Below are 22,037 nucleotides of genomic sequence, written 5' to 3' on the forward strand. Positions count from 1 at the left end.
GCTGTAAGACACTTAAGATGTTACAGAATCTTCTAAGAAAGCATGCCACTGTTTTCACTGGGTCCACCTATTTTGCCTTGATTTCTCATTCAATAGTTGCCTTTCTTAAGTGGCAGGCATGTCCACATGCCCATCTCTCACCCTCCTGCACTGAGGCAAGGAGGAGGCTCTTACAAAGACCTGAAAAGCCAGAGCTTATAAAGCTTCTATTTCATTGCTTGAAGAGTTGGGACAGAACAGGCGAATGGCATCACTGCTCTGTCTGTCATGTAAGTGACACTAAAAAGTCTCATTGTATCTTGATCACAGTCTCAGAATCTTGCTACAAGATTTACATATCTGCCACCTCCCAAGAAAGCCACATAGGAAAATCCAACAAGAACTGGACACTTCAGAACCCTCAGGAGGTAATCATTCACTTGCAGAAGTTTTCTTCAGGATCAAGGAGTAACAGAGGTAAGATGGCTTGGGTATAAGATGAGACAGCGGTTCTAGTTCACTAACAAGTTAGCTAAATCAACCTGAGTCTTAGTATTCTTAAGTATTAAATGAGGAGGTTGGACTAAATGATCTCAAGTTTACTTTAGTATTATTTGACCAGACTACTACAGATAAAAAGCTGTATGTACACAGAACCCATATATAGCTGGCATTCAAATATTTGTAGACTTGGTACATTTACATGTTTGCAGGTAGAGAAGTATTTTTTGTTAAAAATATATAAGTCTGTGGTGGCTCTGAAATTTGTATTAGTCAAGATAAGGTGTGTGTGTGTGTGTGTGTGTGTGTGTGTGTGTGTGTATAGAATGTAAGGAAGAGCTTTTAACTTATACCTCAACAGATATGTATTTCTCCCTAAGAATTTTGTTATGTAAAATGAAATACTTTGATACTCTTAAAAGATTCAGATTCTTGGTTTGACTGCATAGCTGTCCTCTTTTTCACTGGCTTGTGCAGGTTGGCAGTTAAATTCCAGCCAATTCTTACAGACTCAAATGTCTCACCACAAGCAATTCTTTCCTTTCCACTTTCCAAAGTTAATCTACACCTCATGCTATTTTCAGAGGTACAGCTTAGAGAAGGGAATATTGGACTGAGTACAAGAGTACATGGGTTCAAATTCTAACTCTGCTATCACTAGCCCTGGGTAGATCACTTGAACTTTGGCTTTCTCATCTATTAGGCCGCAGCAGCACAGGCCTGCCTTCCTACCAACATCACATCCAAATGTCAGGTCCTGGGCTAGGTTCTGGAGCAACGAAGATAAATAACACCTCTCTGGTGGGCAAGGAAAACATAATCAAGAAGATCCAGAAGCCACTGAATGCAGGATAGGGGACAAAAGGCAAAATTTGTAAGACTTGAGGACATCTGGATATGAGACAGGGAGCTTATGAAAATCAAATGAATGGATGTTAAGACTACCTGAAATTTTAAACACCCCTCCCACCCCAAACTGAATCTTTCTTTACAGAAGTACAACCCAACAGATATGCTAAAAATAAGGCTAAGTTTAATTTTATCCTAGGACAGTCATATTACATACTTTCTCCTTTTCTGGGTTTATGTGCATGTTAAAGAGGCACAGAGACACCTGACTGGTGTGGCTCAGTAGGTTGGGCATCATCCCATAAATGGAAAGGTTGCTGGTTCAATTCAACTCAGCACAGGCCTGGGTTGTGGGCCGGGTCCCTGGTGGGGGTGAGGGAGAGGCAACCTATAGATGTTTCTCTCCGTCTCTCTCCCTCCCTTCCCCTCTGTCTAAAAATAAATAAATCTTAAAAAAAAAAAGAGGCACAGAGAAAAAGAATAGTCAGTTCAGTCATGCCGATACCTCTCCACTAAGATAATCATTAGTAATTTAATTCCTAGCATTGACCCCACAGGAAAGATATAATGTTAGAGATGCTGCATTTCAAATTCAATTATCTTTCCTTCTAATTCACCAGCCATTATGGTTGAAACCAGTTGGGTGTAGGGTATCAGAACTAGACAAGTTTATGTTTCTCATCAAGTGTAGTGCAATCACTTTGAATAAGAGAAAAAATAGAATGCTTAAAAATATGCTGTAACTATCCCACTTGGAAAAAAGTTTTTTTGCCAATTCCCCTAACATTACATACATCACTTCCCCCCTTTTAAAAATACACCAGTCCATTTTGTTTGTCTGAACATTTATAAGTCACTTAGCAATGGAGGAGTGAGTGGGTGCCAGTGCTGAATCATGAGGACAGGAAGGGTTATAAAGAGTGCTCTTTTAGTGACTGTGATTAATTGTCAGCGAAATGAAGCAAATATGAGCTTCTGGACTTGGGTGAGAGGTCCTAAATGGATGCACCACAGTCGTCGTAAGCCAACTGCAGAGTGCTGGCCCTGCAGCCAAGGTGGCGAGCCTCTGTGAATCCTCTTAGATGCTCCTTTTAGTTTTCATGGGGCAGCAAAGAAGCTGTGTACTCAGCTAGCAACACTGACTGAGTACACACAATGCGCAGTGCACAAGGGTAAGCACTCTGGGGTTACATAAAAGAAACTCCCACCTGAAAAAATAGGAAGTTTGAACTAAATGAACTCTCTAACATACTCTGATTCTATTAAATGTAAGGTAGGGCAGGAGACAGGACTATTTTAACTTCAGTGAAAATACTGTATCTATTTCTGACACACTTAGCTGGGAACAATCTGAGGAAAAATGAAAATCTTAAAGGAGGTGAACAGAAGGACTAAATTAGACTTTTTAATCCTATCAATGGGTCAGTGCCTCAACAAGAATCTACTTAAATAGATACTTAATCGGGCTGTGACAGCTAAGATTCTTTTCATCCAAGGTTCTGAGTTGTAGAAAAATGACAATAAGTAAAAAATACCATACAGTGTTTTTGTCCCCACAGTATTCCCTGACCTTTACAGAACCACTCTCTTCTCACTCTCACGTGGCTTGGCCGGCCTTGATTTCCATCCCAACTCCAAGGACGGCACTAGACCCTGGCCTGGGATATCAAATGATCTATTCCCCTGGGCGCCATGACTGGCTCCAGGATGGGCACATGGTCTAAAACAAGTTAGGGACCTGGACTGGCTAACCCAACACATACCCCCAGTCCTCTTCTCCCGTATTTACCTTCATTACATGAGATAGAATTTTTTTTTTTTGCCCGTCTCACATCTGGGAGGCCACATATTAAAAAAAATGAACTCCTATTTCTTTTTTTTAAATATATTTTATTGATTATGCTATTATAGTTGCTCCATTTCCCCCCTTCACTCCCCTCCACCCTGTATACCCTCTCCTACCCACATTCCCCGCTTTAGTTCATGTCCATGTGTCGTAAGTTCTTTAGCTTCTACATTTCCCATACAATTCTTGCCCTCCTCCTGTCTATTTTCTACCTACCATCTATGCTACTTATTCTCTGTACCTTTTCCCCCTCTCTCCCCCTCCCACTCCCCTGTTGCTAACCCTCCATGTGATCTCCCTTTCTGTGGTTCTGTTCCTGTTCTAGTTGTGTGCTTAGTTTCTTTTGGTTTTATTTTAGGTGAGGTTGTTAATAATTGTGAGTTTGCTGTCATTTTACTGTACATGCTTTTTTTAAATCTTCTTTTCTTAGATAAGTCCCTTCAACATTTCATAAAATAAGGGCTTGGTGATGATGAACTCCTTTAACTTGACCTTATCTGAGGAGCACTTTATCTGCCTTTCCATGCTAAATGAAAGCTTTGCTGGATAGAGCAATCTGGGATGTAGGTTCTTGCCTTTCATGACTTGGAATACTTCTTTCCAGCCCCTCTTGCCTGTAAGGTCTCTTTTGAGAAATCAGCTGACAGTCTGATGGGAACTCCTTTGTAGGTTACTGTCTCCTTATCTCTTGCTGCTTCTAGGATTCTCTCCTTCATTTTTACCTTGGCTAATGTAATTATGATGTGCCTTGGTGTGTTCCTCCTTGGGTCCAACTTCTTTGGGACTCTCTGAGCTTCCTGGACTTCCTGGAAGTCTATTTCCTTTGCCAGATTGGGGAAGTTCTCCTTTATTATTTGTTCTGGCTCTTCCTCTTGTCTTCTGGTACCCCTATAATTCTGATGTTGGAATGTTTAAAGATGTCCTGGAGGTTCCTAAGCTTCTCCTCCTTTTTTTGAATTCTTATCTCTCCATTCTTTCCTGTTTGGTTGTTTCTTTCTTCCTTCTGGTCCACTCTATTGTTTTGAGTCCCAGTTTCCTTCCCATCACTATTGGTTCCCTGTGCATTTTCCTTCATTTCTCTTATCGTAGCCTGCATTTCTTCATCTAATTTGCAACCAAAATCAACCAATTCTGTGAGCATCCTGATCACCAGTGTTTTGAACTGTGCATCTGATAGGTTGGCTATCTCTCAGTCGCTTAAAATGATGGGTTCTGGGGCTTTGATTTGTTCTTCTGTTTGAGCCATCTCTCTCTCTCTCTCTCTCTCTCTCTCTCTCTGTCTGGTTGCACCTGTTACAGTAGGGGCGGAGCCTTAGGTGTTCACCAGGGCAGGGCACTCCAGTCGCTGGGTTGTGACTGTATGTGGGGGCAGGGTCTGAGAGGGAACAATGGAGGTTGCTCCATTCTCCGTGGGACCTCAGTCCCCTCTGCTGCTTCCCCCAAGCAAACTGGGCCCCTCTGGTGCCAATTCCCGTGTGGGTGGGCTTGTGCACGCTGTGGGACCCTCCAAGGACCTCCCTTTTGAGGCTGGGTGTCTCTCCGTGCACCTCAACCCCCACAGGTGACCTCAGTCAGTGTCCTGAGGCTCTATTTCCCAGTGCTGGGATCCTGGGTTGCACACACTGTCTTGCTTTACAATCGCCGCCTCAGGTCTGCTGGTTACCGTTTGCCACCCCTGGGCTGGGGTCTGCCAGCTGCCGCCTGCACACTCAGGGTCCACCCACTAAGGTCTTGCGTGCCCCCGGATGCTTTACATGCCTGGTCCCACCACTCTCTGCTCTCAGTGCCACGACCCGTGCCTGGTTGCCCATCTCTGCCCCTCCTATCGGTCTGGATGCACGGGTCTAAATCAACTTCTTTGTTGTCTGACTTCCATTCAGATAAATTTTCTGTAATTTCTGCATGTTACTCTGTTTCTAAATTGTTGTTGTCCCTATTCTGGTTGTGTGTGGAGGTACGGTGTGTCTACCTATGCCTCCATCGTGGCTGGAAGTCCAACTCCTATTTCTTTTAACCACTGTAAGCATGATTTTCTATTACTTATAACCAAACACATTCCTAACTGAATCAGAAGTTCCAAATATTATTTCTGGTTATGCTAGTAGAACAAAGGCCTGGTCTGCTGGTTCCAAATTTTGCCAACATGCAAGGGAAAGCCTGTCTGAGAATGAAGCCAACACCCAGGAAAACAGGGAAAGAAAGAGTCAGATTCCTGGTATGGAACATCACTTGACTACCTGAAGCCAGCAGGGCCAGAAATCAGTTAGAACTCAAGACTTTCCAGTTACATGAGCCAGTAAGTTCCCTTTCTGCTTAAGCCGGTTTAACCGAGTTTCACTGGAAAGAGTCCTGATTGTAACACAGCATGGAAATGTGTATATTGATCAACCAACACAAGTCAGTTTGAAGCAGTCATTTGCGACTTTAAAAAGATAGTTAATTAAGTTCTCCTGTATATCTATAGCTCTCAAGAAGTCCCAACAAACAACAGTACATATTTGTTTATATAAATATATGTAAACAAATGCATAGAAAAACATGTCTGGAAAGATACTATCTTATTAATCCAGAGGAAACTGGGATGGTGTGGGAGGTAGCTAAGGATGACTAACTCTTAGCAAAAAAAATGTTTATTTATTAATTTGAGAGAGAGAGCAAAGGAGAGAGAGGGAAAGAGATACACTGCTTTGTTGTTCCACTTCTATATGTGTTCACTGTATCACTGTGAGAGAGAAACATTCATCAGTCACCTCTTGTTCACACCCCAACTGGGGACTGAACCCAGGCATGTGCCCTGACTGGGAATTGAACCAGCGGCGGCTTTTAACTTTGCAGAATGATGCCCAACCAACCGAGACACACAGGTGTTAATATTTACTAAATGTTTAGAATGTCAGACACTATTACATGTTGTCCTTGCATCCACTATCTCTTTATCATTATAACAACTTATATTAATGAAGTAGTAATAATTTTTTTAAAAGGTTTTATTTATTTATTTTTAGAGAGAGGGGAAGGGAGGAATAAAGAGAGGGAGAGAAATATCAGTGTGTGGTTGCCTCTCGTGAGCCCTCTACTGGGGAAATGGCCCTGCAACCCAGGCATGTAATGAGAACTGAACTGGCAACCCTGTGGTTCACAGGCCGGTGCTCAATCCACTGAGCCACACCAGCTAGGGCAATATTTAACATTTTCTTAGTTATGGACATGACATACAGAATAAATAACACTTACAAGTTAACGATTTTGTTTAAAAATCCTCACTTCACTATTCTACTAGAAGGAAAATCCTGCCTGAAGAGATGGTTATTAAATACAGACACCCCTTCCTTCTTTTACCTGTTTATGAGGACCCCTGAGTATGTGTGCCTTAGCGCCTTCACAAGCCGTCCTCATTGCTTCCAGTGATGGTGTGCCCAAGAGATCTGTGATCAAATCCAACTACAGGAAACACGAAATACAGATGGATACAGCAAGCTCATGAAAACAACTTTTCATTAGAGATGAGGACCAAATTTGGGGGAAATAAACCTAAGGTGAGTTCCAGATTAATTAGTAGGAGCTCCTACTTTCACTTTTTAGACTATTAAGGAAAACATAAAAATGTTTATCAGGAACCCATAGGGTAGAAATATAGAAAACACGTTTTGGCAAACATGGCCTTTTAAGGCTACAGTAATGTAGGAGTCTGCATGTATCTGCCCTGTGTCTTGGTCCCACAGCATCAATGATTCTTGCAGAGGTGAACTGCCCTTTTAGCTGATGGCTAATGACTATTATTTTCAAATAGTTAATGAATAGATTCTGATGTTTCACATAGATTCAGGAAATAATCCACAAATCAGGCAGCTGTGATTTAGTAAATACGTACAGATTTATACCTGAAATTAAAGCTAGGCTGTCAACATTTGAGACAATCACACACCCCTTTACATTCTTGTTATGCTAGAAATATGTTACACTGACCGGAAACAGTGGTACTTACTATCCAACCATGACATTGGCTAAGGCTACATTTAGTTACTGGACACAATAAAAGAGCCCAATAAAAATGGTCTTCTCACAAACAAGTCTTTGTAAGTACCAAAGCACCTTCACAATGTTCTGTAGTGCCACATTTGTTGTAACCTCATAACCTAATTAGAAATAACATTTCATTAGAATTCCTTCAATATGGAAAATTCTTACCTAGAAAATAGCTCTTCCTGGTGTGGGAGTTGCCAAATACAAAGCATGAGTTTCTCCCGCACTCATCTAAATGGGAGGGCATCATCAGTACCACTGCCCTCCAGAATCATGGAGATCTTTAAGTAGCTTGTTTTGCATAGAAGTAAAGCTCTTTATGCAAAGTTTTTTGGGGAAATGTGTTGGTGATACTTTTGGACCTCTAACAACTACACTCAAAGGCAGAAGGGGAAGACATGCTCATGAAAACAAATGGGTACAGTCAGAAAACTGTATTACATGGGTCAGACCCATGGATGAGAAACATTTTTAATGAAGTCTGGCATTACAACACGTAAGCTACTTATTTCCCAAAGATACAAAAAAGTGCTACAGAAAATTACTTCCATTTAGAAATTACTCCTTTTCCATTTTACGTCTTGACATTTCACCCAATGAAGAGTAGCCACTGAAGAGTGGCTATGTCTCACTGGCAAACTCAAGGCCTGTGTATTTCTCTAAAAAATGAGGTATCTGAATCCCATTCCAGTTGCTTCACACTTTATATGTTCTTTCACACTTTATATGTTCTTTCACACTTTATATGTTCTTTTCAGCAGCAATCCCAGATCCTTGTTTAATATATTACTTCAGCTTTTCTGTATGGCAGCTTCTTATGTCCAGATATGATAATTATAGTTTTACAGGCAAGTCTGTTAAACTCTACTTTCCAAAAGTATTGAACGATGAAATGGATACTGTCAATAGTACTTAGCATTAAGTTATAAGTTTTTATCACTAGGATCAATTTTGAAGGTGTAAACTTAAAAAAAAGCAGACTTTGAATATATATCAGAGATATAAATTTAAATGTTGATCACAGCATATATAGTTTCTAATGAATCAGTTAACAACTCTTCGTAGAAAGAGAATAAAAAGAAATGATTCCATTTTTGGTCAAGTACATGAATTAGGTACAAAGACACACAGTAGTCAGGGTGATCTTTTAAAATGTGATCAATCAAATCTAAACACACCCTTGCTCAAAACCTTCATATAGCTTCCTAACACACTTTGCAAAGAATAAAATCCAAAGTCTTGATCAGGTTGCCATGGTCAGGCTCTCTCTCTCTCTGAACTCAGCTCCGACATGCTCTTCCGTGATCATGCCATCCCTTCAACATGCCACAGCAGTTCCTGCCTCAGGGGCTTCATTACGCTGGCTGTCCCTTTTCCTGCAGTACTCTTCCCTGGGACCTTGCTCCCTCCCTTCCACTTGGGTCACTCCTCAAATGTTATTCCTTTAGAGAATTCTTTAGCACTGCTCTGCTCCATCATCATTCTCTATCCCTAACCTGGTTTGATTTTTCTTCATAGAATGTATCATTACTTAGGACTGTATTTATTTGTTTACTTATTTAATTTCTCTCTCATGCGAAAGTTTTACAAAGGCAAGAACTGTGTCTTATTTACTGCTATAGCATCCTAGCTAGGGCATCCTTTACTGCCCTAGCATCCTGGCATGCCACCACCATCCTATTTACTAATTGAGTGCCAGGCCTTATTTTCAACTTTACTACTTCATTTAATCTGCATAACAATCCTCAGAACAGTTTAACTTGCCCAAGGTGTAATAGATAAGGGAAGTAGCAGAACTAGGATTTGAACCCACCTATTTGATTCCACAGCATGAGCTCATCATTGTTACATTATTCTCATGCAAATAATATTATTAAAATTTATCAATAAAAATACTTAGAAATTATCCCAAGAAAATATGTAATAATGAATTATTTATAAAGGCAGACAATGAAAGTATCATGGGGTGTTAAAGCTACATTTTAATCAGCTTCTGATGTTCTTTGACATAATTAAATATTTTAGTCCCATGATAAAGGTTAGAAATGTTCTAAATGTTTAGACTTAAAGAAACCAACACTCAAAATTTATATTCTAAGCATAAAGTATAAGTACACTAAGTCACCAAATACATTTTCAAGTCAGACCCAGTCAATCAAAAAGAACAGAGGCCCTCTAACAACGGAAGATGTTACCTGTGCACATTGTCCCCGGCAGCATGCTGCCGAGCACTAGCACATGTACTATAGTGAATGCTCCCTCTAATAGGCTTGTAAGTTATAAAATGAATCTCTCTGTAATCTATTTCATAACTTTCTGAATTTTAAGTGAATCTGAATTTGCTAAACCAATTTAGACAGGACAATAAGTCCAACACATGCATGCAAGATGACTTTTCCTTTAAATCTGTAACAGAACTGGAAGCTTTGGAAGCCTAAAGGGATATCATACCTGTTGAATGGGACTCTGTGCCTGAAACAGTATTCTTCGTCCTAGTAGTTCTGCAAATATACACCCGACAGACCAGATGTCAATAGCATTGCTGTAATGACGGCTGCCCATCAGGATTTCCGGAGCCCGATAATACTGAGTAACAACTTCCTGAGTCATGTGACGAGATTCATCTAATTCTTCCACTCTGGCCAATCCAAAATCACAGATCTAAATAGAAAAGATTACCAAAATATTGTCAAGCAGACAAATGGTAAAGTGAAACAAAACAACAAATAAAATCTTGATAGACCTTTGAACTTTGAATACTTTTCAAAGATATAGGTAGAGAATATTTGTCAATATAGAATTTGATCTTATTTGTAAGAGAGGGAAGAAACTTCCATATTTCTATGTAAAATGATATATTTTAAAAATATGTATCTCACCTCTCTTTGACTGGTAACTAAATCAAAAGAAAACAGCTGAATGTGTATTTCCGTGTTTAATGTAGAAACCAAGCTATCCATTTTCAAGGCTGGGGCTTATCAAGGAAGATATTATAAGGGAAAAAAAAGGTGTATCTTGAAGGCCTCCTGAGCTATGTTCTTTATCTTTGGAGAATATATATAGTAAAATTTCTTTAAAACTATGCGTTTCAAACTGAGTCCTGCTAAATATAGTTCTGAGGAGTTACTTCAGGAGTTCCATAAACACTGTACCTAAACAACACATGTATTTATTTAAAATACTAATTAACACTCAAATGTGAAATGTCAAAATGCAGCACACTGTGGTACCAGTGCTACCAGGTTCATACATTTCTTCATGCCATAAATATTTAACTGAGTGCCTGTATGTTTTCTTAGACAATATGCTAGAACCTGGAGACATAACAGTCAATGAAAAAGGCTGGTTAATTAATATGTAGAACTAAGAATAAATCTTTTCTTGCTATTTCTGTTTAACTGAAAAATTTGCTGAGATTGCAAGGTGAGCTGTTAGTAAACAGCCACGGTGCCAGCCAACTTTTGCTTATTTTCAGGAATCAAGATTTTCTTGATACTGGGCCACCACAGCTAACACTGCCCACACTGAAGATGAGATAAGACAGTAATGGCCACCTAAGCCCCAGGGTTCTCACTGATTAACTTCATGAGTCAATATAAGTGACACAACAATACATTTTGTTTGTTTTCTACATTGAGGATCCAGCATAAGATTTTATTCAAAACAAGGTTTGGCACCTTAAAATACCACTACTTTCAAGTAAAGAAAAAATTACTCCTAATTTTGACAACCCTCTCTTTCTGTCTTCAATTTATTATGTCTGGTCCCATCAAATGAATTCATGTTGGTATATAGGGATATTCAGATCCTCCCAAAGGTTAGGGTTCAATAACATATTTTAAACTCGTATTTTCCCATGAATTTTTAGCATATCTTTTAAAACCAAACAAAACCAAACCAAAGTGAAAAACTTATACCCACTTTCCTCTTTCTTGTAATTAAAAACAAACAAACAAAAAACCCAAGCCACCTCCCCACCAAAAAATGTTTTGCTACATACAAAGCAAGCCCTCTATTAAAAACATCAGTCTGATATGGAGTCATGTTGGCAATTTATCTGGAAGACAAGTTAAACCCAGAACCAAAAGCTTTCATGATCAACCAAAAAGATATTGAGAATTCCAGCAAAATTATCTTTTTTGTGCTTCATAGGAAACAATATATTTATAATATAAAAAATACTAAGTTAAAAGAAATGTTTTACTGTAATGTTTTTGATGAGTTTGTCCATTTGAGAAGAGAACATTAGTGTTGTAGTTTGGAACTCTAGCCTGCCTTTTCGACTAGGCCACTAAAACGAGTGAAGGGCGCAGAGCGAAATTTCATTTTGTTCGGATCCATGTGTTGTTTGTTTATTCATAAATGACATTTTCCTTTGGTTACTCATTCATGTAGCCAGAGGTTACAATACCGTAACAGATGACTTGGAAAATGGACCTCAAGCAGTTAATGGCATTAAGCACGACAGGTTCTGCACAAAATGCTTTGTGAAGTTCTCCCAACAGAAACTGAAATAAGAAACTGGCTTAAATTGTCATAAAAATGACTTGGCTGAATAGAACAATGAATTCCTAACTATGAAGATTTAAATTTTAAAAATTAAAAAAAACAAAATGGGTTATAGAGATAGGCAGTGTGGGAATGAACCCAATGATCTATGAAGGAATATTTTAGTGGATTTTGGAGACAATTCATTTCTCTGTGGAATCAGAAGACTGACTTTTTTAGAGTCAAAATAGAGCAAAGTTCTTGAAGGCTATATGAAGGGAGAATTTTTGTTAAAAAGCAGCACGATACACCATCTTTTAAAGAAAACTGGCCCACAGCTGAAGGAAAGCACTTAAAATAAAACATAAAATGTATTTACATTTGGTTTTAATGTTTAGTTTAACTGCCAACATGCTAAGCAATGATGACAGTCCGGATTACTTTTAATTATTAATTTATTTTTGTTATTCTTGACATCCAGTATTATACTAGTTTTGGTTGTACGCCATAATGATCTGCATGTATACATCTTCTGAAGTGTGCACCACGGCAAGCCTGGTACCCACCCGGCAGCGCACAGAGCTGCTCTGCCGCTGCTGACTGTATTCCCCATTCTGTGCGTCACCTCCCCACGCCTTGTCTACAACTGCAAGTTTGTGCCTCTTAATACCCTTCAACGTTTTTGCCCGTCTCCCTGCTACTGATTACTTTTAAAGAGGAACACATTTTAAAGTTTTACTTTTCAAATATAATCAGTTAAAATGTTAACATTTCATACTTACTGTAGACTGAAGTACCACATAATTACTGTAGGTACTCATAAAATAAGTGGAATTTTAATTTCCCTACACAGAAATGACACAGCTCAAGGAAGGTCCTTATCCCTAATTTCTACAATGAGGAAAAATGTGGTGGACTTCTCACTATTCAGGAGTTCTGCTAATACACAGCTCCATCAGAGCTGGGGAAATGCACATATGTGGATTTTGATATTTGTGAGTCACTAACAAATGAACAAAGGGGTAGGGGTGGTACTGGAGGAAAAGTGAAACTGAAATTGATGACATCAGACTTTGGGGCTACTAACTATAACTAATTTGGTAAGCAATTCTTTAGAGGGATTATTGGTTACTATATATTGTGGAAATACATTTGACCCCTTTCTGGTTTAGGATTTCCACTTTTAAATGTTTCCACTTTCCCACTTTGCAACCTTAGTCAAACAGCAAATAAAAATGTTAGCTGTGCAAAACAGTCTTCTTAAAAGCCGTATTTCATTCTCATAAATAGAAGCTAACTGGTCTTTCAATATTTCTTCTGACATATGCTTCCTTTAATAATGGAATCATCTTAAAAGAAAGCACTTTCTCTATTCTTATTTCTTAGTTCCACTGTTAATTCCAATTTCAGGGTTTCCAAAACACATGCAAAACATCACAAAGAGACCGTAAGACAACGCTACAGATTAGTTACTATGGCCATGACTAGTGATATCACTAGAGAGGACTGGTTCTTTAGTTTTTGGTGAAGTGGTGAAAATAAATAGATTTCTTTCAGAAAAACATGTTTTTCGTAAACCTGCATTGACATTCTGATTTTTTCCTAAGATTTAAATAAACAGAAAAGCTACCTTTAGAACACAGTTGCTGTTCACAAGGAGATTCCCTGGCTTAATGTCTCGATGTAAAATGCCAGCTGAATGGAGATATTTCAAACCTGAAATAACAAGCAGATTTCGTTGCAGATATTTAATTCCTTTTACTCAACCACTGATCTGGGGAAAACCACAGAAACAGAGAATTAAAATGGTTCCCTAAACAACTGTATAGTGAACATTATTAAAAGCTTGACTTAGTCTTACCTCCAAAAATAAAAAAATCTGCAATTTTGCTACAGTAATATAAAATGTCATCAAAGGTTCACAAAATCTAGAGATAATGGGGGTGGGGGAGGGTGGTTGGGGTGGGGGGAAAGCAGACAACTGCAATTGAACAACAATCAAGTAATTAAAAAAAATCTAGAAATAATGACTACAATTCAAAAGATTACTAGGTTTAAGTACAGATAGGCTTTTCAGGCACCGGTGTTAAGGCTGACCAACACCCTCAAATTACTCATAAGTGTGGCTACTGGAGCTCTGCTACTGACACCCTCCACCCGTGACTCTGAGCCTGTTCCAACACAATAGTTCCCATTAACCAGCAGGGAGTCTTTCCAAGGACAGATACTCATTGATCCAACAAAATCCAGAAACTTGATAGATGTGTTGGTAGTTGCTCTACCACTGAGAATCAAGAGGGTAATTAACTACTTTTAAAATGTTTTTGACATTTTACAAGACTGGGGGCTTTAGCACTGCTAGATAAAGGTCATAGTTTTAAGGCTATCTTTTGAATGAAATATAGCAAATCTAATCTTCTACAAGTGCAAAAAAAGATCCAATATCCAATATCTTCCCTTCCTCCACCCCAACTGCTGAATACCAACAAATCTATAGAAGGTGAACTTTCTAGTTTTAATATTGTGTATGTGTTTTAATCCTTTTGGCTGATGCTTTTCAATCTCTATAAAGAATGTCTTAATTATATGAATCTTAGTCGGGGAGGGGGCAATGGTTTACTAGGTCAAAAAGCTGTTTCAGCTTAAATAATTCATTTGTAATAGCAAAGATTCTGATGGATAAACCCAAAAGCCAGAGGAAGCTCCAACATTAGCTCAAATTCTTTCTCTATCAGGTCTGTGCTCTTTCATAAGCCAGACTGAAGGGGTCATTTAGCTGGCTGTTTCCATCAATCTCCTCCACGCTCCAGTTTCAACAGTCACTTTGTTTATCTGGAATTGGACTCAGGTATGACCAGCCAATACTCTGACCAAGCCCACCTACTGCCAGCTGGCAGGAAGGATGACATCCATAGGGAACACAGTTACTTTTAATTTAGTCACCTCCTACCAAACCATTGCTGCTCAACAAACCATCCTGCTTACTCACCTCTGAAGATTAACGTACTCAACTCCCTAATCGATTAGGGCCTTCTATCATATCACTAAGAATAAAAACCATTTGGCTACCCTTAAAAGCTCTTATTTAACATCAAGTACAGAGATGATTAAATATACATTGGTCAAAAGAAAAGAAGTCTTTTAGGGAAGAAGCAAGCCTTGGAAGGTCAGATTGAAGTTCAAATGAAAAGTAAAACATTTCATTTACACAGTGACACTATCTTTTTCTTTACAAACAAAATCTTACCTCGCAAAATCTGATAAAGAAAAACTTTGACATGATCTGAGCTGAGTGGTTGAGGAGAGACGATAATTTTATGTAGGTCACTCTGCATCAATTCTGTGACAACATATCTTGAGGTATTAAGTTAAGGAGAGTTCAGAGAATTCAGCCCCCAATGCCCTCAAACTAGGCCCAAGGTTTAAAGAATAATTTCCACTTTTGTGGCTGGAAAAAGCTTAGCAAAAGAAAGCTTCTAGACAGAATAATAGAGGTGAGAATCCAGCCCACAGAAGATAAAACATTGCCAAAATTAAAGAATTTACTGTTTAAAAGTTAGTATAAGTAAACAACCAAGTGACTTCTATAATCAGAATTATAAAAGAGACAAATAAGAGTAAACATTTTAAATGACAGCCAGGCCAGGGAGAGTGTGAAGACCAGTGTTAGAGTCTATTTCAAACAAGAGAGGGCTGGTGGTCTTATCCTAGGCTACCACGGCACCAGTGGAAAAGATAACAGTCTACCTATCAACTGTTAAAGTATGGTACTCCTAAAAATGTGTAAAATGGTTAGTTCACATTCAAGTCACTGTACAATCTTAGTAACTTCTTTTAATTTTTTATGTATTTATACCTACCTTACTAAGTTTTAAGCTTCCTATGCTTTGTACTACCATATTCCCAGAGTTTTGGCCAATGAACACGTGGCAAATGACAAAAGGCTGGGGCCTAGGGAGCAATGGAGATGTGGAACTCAGAACTCTTGCAAAGGTAAGGTCTTTTGTTATATCTAGAATAGGACAGATTCATGTCTTACCCTGCCTGCACTTAAGAACTTATTAAGTTTGGGCAAATTCTTTGATTTAAGTAAAGTCATGCATCACTTAATGATGGGAATACGTTCTAAGAAGTGCGTCATTAAGGGGTTTCATCATTGTGCAAACGTCATAGAATGCACTTAAACAGACTGAAATGGTATAGCCTCCTACACACTCATGCTGTATGGCATACAATCTAATGCTCCTAGGCTACAAACTGTACAACCATGTTGTTGCACTAAATATATTTTATTCATTATGTGATTACAGTTGTCCCATTTTCCTCCTTCACTCCCCTCCCCCATTGCCCATCCCCTCCCACCCACATTCCCCCCCTTTAGTTCATGTCCATGTGTCATAAGTTCTTCAGCTTCTACATTTCCCACACCATTCCTGCCCTCCCCGTCTATTTTATACCTATTGTCCATGCTACTTATTCTCTATTCCTTTCCCCCCTCTCTCCTCCTCCCACTTCCCTGTTGCTAAACCTCCATGTGATCTCCCTTTCTGTGGTTCCTGTTCTCTTTGTTTGCTTAGTTTGCTTTTGTTTTAGGTATGGTTGTTACTAGCTGTGAGTTTGATGTCTTTTTTTTACTGTTCATATTTTTTATCTTCTTTTTCTTAGATAAGTCCCTTTAACATTTCATATAATAAGGGCTTGGTGATGATGAACTCCTTTAACTTGGCCTTATCTGAGAAGTACTTTATCTCGCCTTCCATTCTAAATGAAAGCTTTGCTGGATAGAGTATTCTTGGATGTAGGTCCTTGCCTTTCATGACTTGGAATACTTCTTTCCAGCCCCTTCTTGCCTGTAAGGTCTCTTTTGAGAAATCAGCTGACAGTCTGATGGGAATTCCTTTGTAGGTTACTGTCTCCTTATCTCTTGCTGGTTCTAGAATTCTCTCCTTCATTTTTATCTTGGGTAATGTAGTTATGATGTGCCTTGGTGTGTTCCTCCTTGGGTCCAACCTCTTTGGAACTCTCTGAGCTTCCTGGACTTCCTGGAAGTCTATTTCCTTTGCCAGATGGGGAAGTTCTCCTTTATTATTTGTTCAAATAACTTTTCCATTTGTTGTGTTTCCTCTTCCCCTTCTGATACCCCTATAATTCGGATATTGGAACGTTTAAAGATGTCCTGGAGGTCCCTAAGCCTCTCCTCATTTTTTTGAATTCTTGTTTCTTCATTCTTTTCTGTTTGGTTGTTCCTTTCCTCCTTCTGGTCCCTTTCATTGATTTGAAACCCAGTTTTCTTTCCATCACTATTGGTTCCCTGTGCATTTTCCTTTATTTCTCTTATTGTATCTGCATTTGTTCATCTAATTTATGACCAAAGTCCACCAATTCTGTGAGCATCCTGATCACCAGTGCTTTGAACTGTGTATCTGATAGGTTGGCTATTTCTCGGTCACTTAAAAAAACTGACTCTGGGGCTTTTAACTCTGTTTGAGCCATCTTTTTTATTTTATTTTTTTTCCTTTGGTCTGGTCGTGCCTGTTATGTATGAGGGGCGGAGCCTTAGGTGTTCACCAGTGCAGGGCACCTCAGTCGCTGGGGTGTGACGTTGTATGTGGGGGTGGGGTCCGAGAGGGAACAAGAGTGCCGGCTCTGCTCTCACTAGGACTTCAGTCCCCTTTGCTGCTTCCCACAAGCAAACTGGGCCCCTCTGGTGCTGGCTCCCAGGCAGGTGGGTTTGTGTACTTTCTTCTCCAACAAGCCTGTTGTGAGGCTGAGAGAATCTCCCAGCTTCAACTTCCATAGGTGTTTTCAGTAGGTGCCTTTAGGCTTTGTTTCCTGGCCTGGGTCCCTGGGTTGCGTGGTCTATGTTGCTGCCAGTTTTCGCTTAGTTTGTTTGCTCAAGAATGTGTGGCTGCGGACAGCCAGCTGCCTGCGCGCCTCACTGGGTCTGTTTGTTGCCTCCCACGCCCAGGGTCTGCCACTGGTCCGTCAGCTGCCCCTGCACTTCTGGGGTCCGCCAACTGCCGTGCGCCCGAGTCTGCCAGCCACTGATTTTTCCTGCCGGGACCCCTCGACCCCTCTCCGTAGGCCTCCGACTCCGCCCCTCCTTACCGATCTGGATGTATGGTAGTCAGACTTCCGTTCGGTTCATTTCTCTCTGTTCTGGTTGTCTTTTTGTTTGTAAATTCTTGTTGTCCTTAGTTTTGGTTGTGCGAGGAGGTACAGTGCAACCACCTATGGCCTCCATCTTGCAAGTTTTTCTTTCTTCAATAATAAATTAACCTTAGCCTACTGCAACATTTTTACTTTATAAACTGAAAAACATTTTAAACTTTTCAGCTCTTTCATAATACTTAATAGCTTAAAACACACACATGGTACAACTATACAAAACTATTTTTCATCATATTCTTGTTAAACTTTTTAATTAAAACTTTTGTTTTGTTAAAACCTAAGATACAAACACACATTAACGTAGGCCTACACAGGGTCAGGATCGTTGTTATCACTGTCTCCCACCTCCACACAGTACCTCATCGAAAGGTCTTTGGGGGCAGTAACCTGCACAGAGCTGTCAGCCCCTCTGGTAACAAGGCCTTCTTCTAAAGTACCTCCTGGTGGACCTGCCGGAGGCTCTTCTTGAGGAGGGGCCATTCTTTTCAGAAATATATCCATGGTGGTTTGCTTGGTTGCTTTTTCCTTCACAGATTTGCCTGTAAGCGGATAATGCACTATGAACATTCTTCTCCATTACTGCATTAGGTCTGGCATGTAATTTTCCTCCTTGATCACTTATCCAGCGTTTCCAAAAATTCTTCAGTTGTCTTCACATCAGCACCTGCAGAGTCACCACTCTTACATTATGTAATGAATAACGATTCTTTAATCATTTAAAACACCCAGAGTTAGCAGTAAATTCAACATGGCAATTGAATTCAGCCTCTTCTTTCAACGTCACAAACTCGGCTTTGGCCAGGATCATTATGGCGCTTAAGAGTGACATGCTTCTGTGTTCGGTCATCAATCTAGGTCATCGGAAGTTTCTCCATGTTTCATATAGGCCCTTCTCAATTTTTAGTCTTGTTGCCTTTAATGAAGCAGATGTTTTAACAGACTCTGTCACTTTGGAATGGGATGTGTGTGACTGAACAATAAGCATCACTGATTTTCCACCTTCGAAGTCCTTGTCACTTTTATTTTCATTTCCAGGTCAGTCTCTCAACATGGCTTCTTATTAGCAACATTAGCAGATTTTGTACACTTAAGGGCCACGATGAGTTAAGCAACACAAAATTAAATGAAGCACAACAGAAAAGTGTGCAATCCAAAGACGTGGTAAATATGAGATGCATGAGGCTACTGGCATAACACAGCATATACTGATTATTTTTATAAGCATAAAGAGCATACTCTGAATTGACATCTACAGTAAAACATAAGCCAGTAACAGTTGTTTATTACAAAATATGTGCTGTGTGTAACTGTATGTGCTATACTTTGTTTAAAAAAAGATTTTATTTACTCATTTTTAAAGAGAGGGGAAGAGAAGGAGAGAGGGAAAGAAATATCAGTGTGTGGTTGCCTCTCGTATGCCCTGTACTGGGGACCTGGCTCACAACCCAGTCATGTGCCCTGACCGGGAATTGAACTGGTGACCCTTTGCTTCACAGTCTGGTGCTCAATCCACTGAGCCACATCAGCCAGGGCTCTTAGATATGCTTTTTATCTTAAGTTTTATTAACCAGATTCTTTCCAAAGAAATATATTCTTCATAACGAAGGTTAAGTGAAGGAGATATGGCATGCAGTGTTTCCTTATATGATAGCATAATTGGTGGGATCACTCTACAAAATGATACACATTAGTTAATTTACAGTATTATCATCTGAGTTAGATTTAGTGTTTCTTAATAGTTTGAAATTTTTTCTTACAAAACTTTTCAAACACACATAAGATTTTAAAGAATTATAAACAGTGACATACCCAACACCTAGATTCTACACTTACACTGTTTTATCCTATTTGTTTTAACACACATTTATCCGTGGCTCTTTCTGTTCATCAATTCATTTTATTTTTGTATGCATTTTACAGAACAATCTTTTAGAATCAAAGTCAGATTACATCACCTGCAAAAGCTTCTCATTTCAAAACCCTAAAAATGTCCTTACAGGGCCATAAATGATGTGGCCTTCTCTGACCTTCTCTCCCATCAGTCTCTTCCTTACTATTCTCTGAACACGCTCGGCACCCTCTAACCCTAGGCCTTTGCTCTAGATGTTCCTTCTGCCTACACTGTGCTTCCCCAGACATCTACTTGGCTCTTTTACCTCCTTGGTGTTTTTACTTGAATCTAACTTTTCAAAAGAGGCCTACCTTGACCAGTCTAATACTGCATTCGGCATGCTTTATCCAATTGCCACCCCTGTGCATAGCTCTACTTTTTTTCCCCTCTAGTAATTATTCTACAAAATTATTATAGTTAGTGTTTGTCTGTCTGCCCAACCCTGCTTCACGAAAGCAAGGGTTTTTGTCTGTTTCATTTACAAGTCTATCCCAAATTCTCACAAATAATGCCTGCATATAGTCAAGTTCCTATAAATATCTGTGGAATGAATGAACTATAGAGCACCTACCAGGTACTAGTCACTCTACTAAGAATTTTAAATATATCATATCATAATTATATAATTTTCACAGCAATCCTCCAAGGTCAGTGGTCGAATCCCCAATTACAGAACAGGAAATCGAGGGTAACAGAAAGCAAGTAACTTGCCTAAGGGTACACAGCAGTATAGCTTAGATCTGCAGGGTTCTGTGTGAGTTGGGGGAAGGGATAAAAGCCACCATGGCTCAGCTCATGCTGTCTCCAGGGAATAAAGTTTTAGTCTGCAGTACAGGAGGAAATCTAAACATCTTATTACTTCTTGGAGGCTTGCAACCAATCCTGAATTTAGGCCTACCTACATCCCTACTTTCTGAGATACCTGATGTCTCCAATTTCTGAGTTGTTCTGATGTTCTGTAGTAAGAAGCAACCTGTTCTGGATTCTCAGTACTGCCAGCATAGGTTTCTGCCTCTTTTAGTTTTTAATACTTTACTGACATTTTACCGGCACTGCAGGAAAGACTGGCACTAAGAATTTGTGTTCTATCAACTGTTTTCATGTTAATAACTGTTTACATGTTTATTGGCTACATAAATATCTGAGTATGAGAGAAAAAGAGAATTGTTCTTGTCCTTTGCTCAATTTTCTATTGGGTGATAATTTTTATTTGCAAGAGGATATCTGCTTTACAAATTAAGGATATTAATCCTCCTATATATACTGAAAAAATTTTCCCACTAGAATCTTTTTTTAAAAAAGGTTTATTTTATTCTCATTTAAGAGAGAGAAAGAGACAGAGAGAGAAACATCGACTGGTTGCCTCCCTTAGAGTCGGACCCACAACGTAAGTAAGTGCCCTGACCAGAAATCAAACCTGTGGCCCTTTGGTTACAGGACGACACTCCAACCAACTGGGCCACACCATCCAGGGCCCACTCCCGCCCCCCAGCCCCGAATCTTAATCATAAGGTAGAGACAGGAAAGACTTCTGTTTTCACCATTAAGCCTTAATCAGAAGTACCAATATTCATTTTTTTTAGAAGCTTGTTTAAAGATTTTATTTATTTTTAGAGATAGGGGAAGGGAGGGAAGGGAGGGAGCAGAGGGAGGGAAACATCAATGTGTGGCTGCTTCTCGTGTGCCCCCCACTGGGGATCTGGCCCACAACCCAGGCATGTTCCCTGACTGGGAATGACATTGGTGACCCTTTGGTTCCCAGGCTGGTACTCAATCCACTGAGCCACGCCAGCCAGGGCATAAGTATCGATATTCTTGAGTTGGTTCCAGAAATCTCAAGGGACAAAGAAACATTACACAGGAAAAAAAAAACAAAGTGACAAAACAAAAAGAGAAAAACTTCACAACTACCATCACCATATTAAGTGTTGTCAACCTGAGGTTTTACTCAGGAAAAAAATTCCTAAATAGAGTAGAGTATAAAGCACTTATCTGTAGGGGATGTCAGCCACCTCTGCTGAGTTAACTGACAGTTTTCGTTCCTGCCAGGATTGAAAAGTTCTTGCAGGGAAGTGAAGAGCAGGTTATATTCTATTCTGTCTCCCACATCCACAAAACTGGCAGTCAAGTTGCGATGCCAGAACCTTTACTGCTAGTAGTCACAGTTGGTCTGCATGCAGGCGGCAGAGAGAAATCGTCTTACTTTTTTAAAGTTATCAGGTTGAATTCACAGTGCTGGTACTTAAAAAATCTTGTTTTTATTTATAAAAGGAGCAAACTCATACAAAA

The 22,037-nt window shown here is 39.5% G+C and overlaps 1 protein-coding gene across 2 annotated transcripts in view; it reads right to left on the bottom strand.

The window, feature by feature from the left end:
• The window catches only part of NLK (nemo like kinase), a 155,527-nt gene that overhangs the window by 14,365 nt on the left and 119,125 nt on the right, over positions 1–22,037 (bottom strand). Inside the window, exons 4-7 of one of the 2 annotated variants that reach the window (XM_045837108.1) lie at positions 14,934–15,040; positions 13,317–13,402; positions 9,650–9,859; positions 6,515–6,616 (exon numbers count right to left, since the gene is read on the bottom strand). In XM_045837108.1, coding sequence (XP_045693064.1) covers positions 6,515–6,616; positions 9,650–9,859; positions 13,317–13,402; positions 14,934–15,040 — 505 coding nt within the window. The remainder of the gene's footprint in view (positions 1–6,514; positions 6,617–9,649; positions 9,860–13,316; positions 13,403–14,933; positions 15,041–22,037) is intronic. The other variant, XM_045837109.1, reaches the window with a different exon arrangement.

The sequence above is a fragment of the Phyllostomus hastatus genome, unplaced genomic scaffold (assembly GCF_019186645.2).
Source record: "Phyllostomus hastatus isolate PE091 unplaced genomic scaffold, TTU_PhHast_1.1 phas_contig_210, whole genome shotgun sequence".
NCBI classification, from domain to species: domain Eukaryota; kingdom Metazoa; phylum Chordata; class Mammalia; order Chiroptera; family Phyllostomidae; genus Phyllostomus; species Phyllostomus hastatus.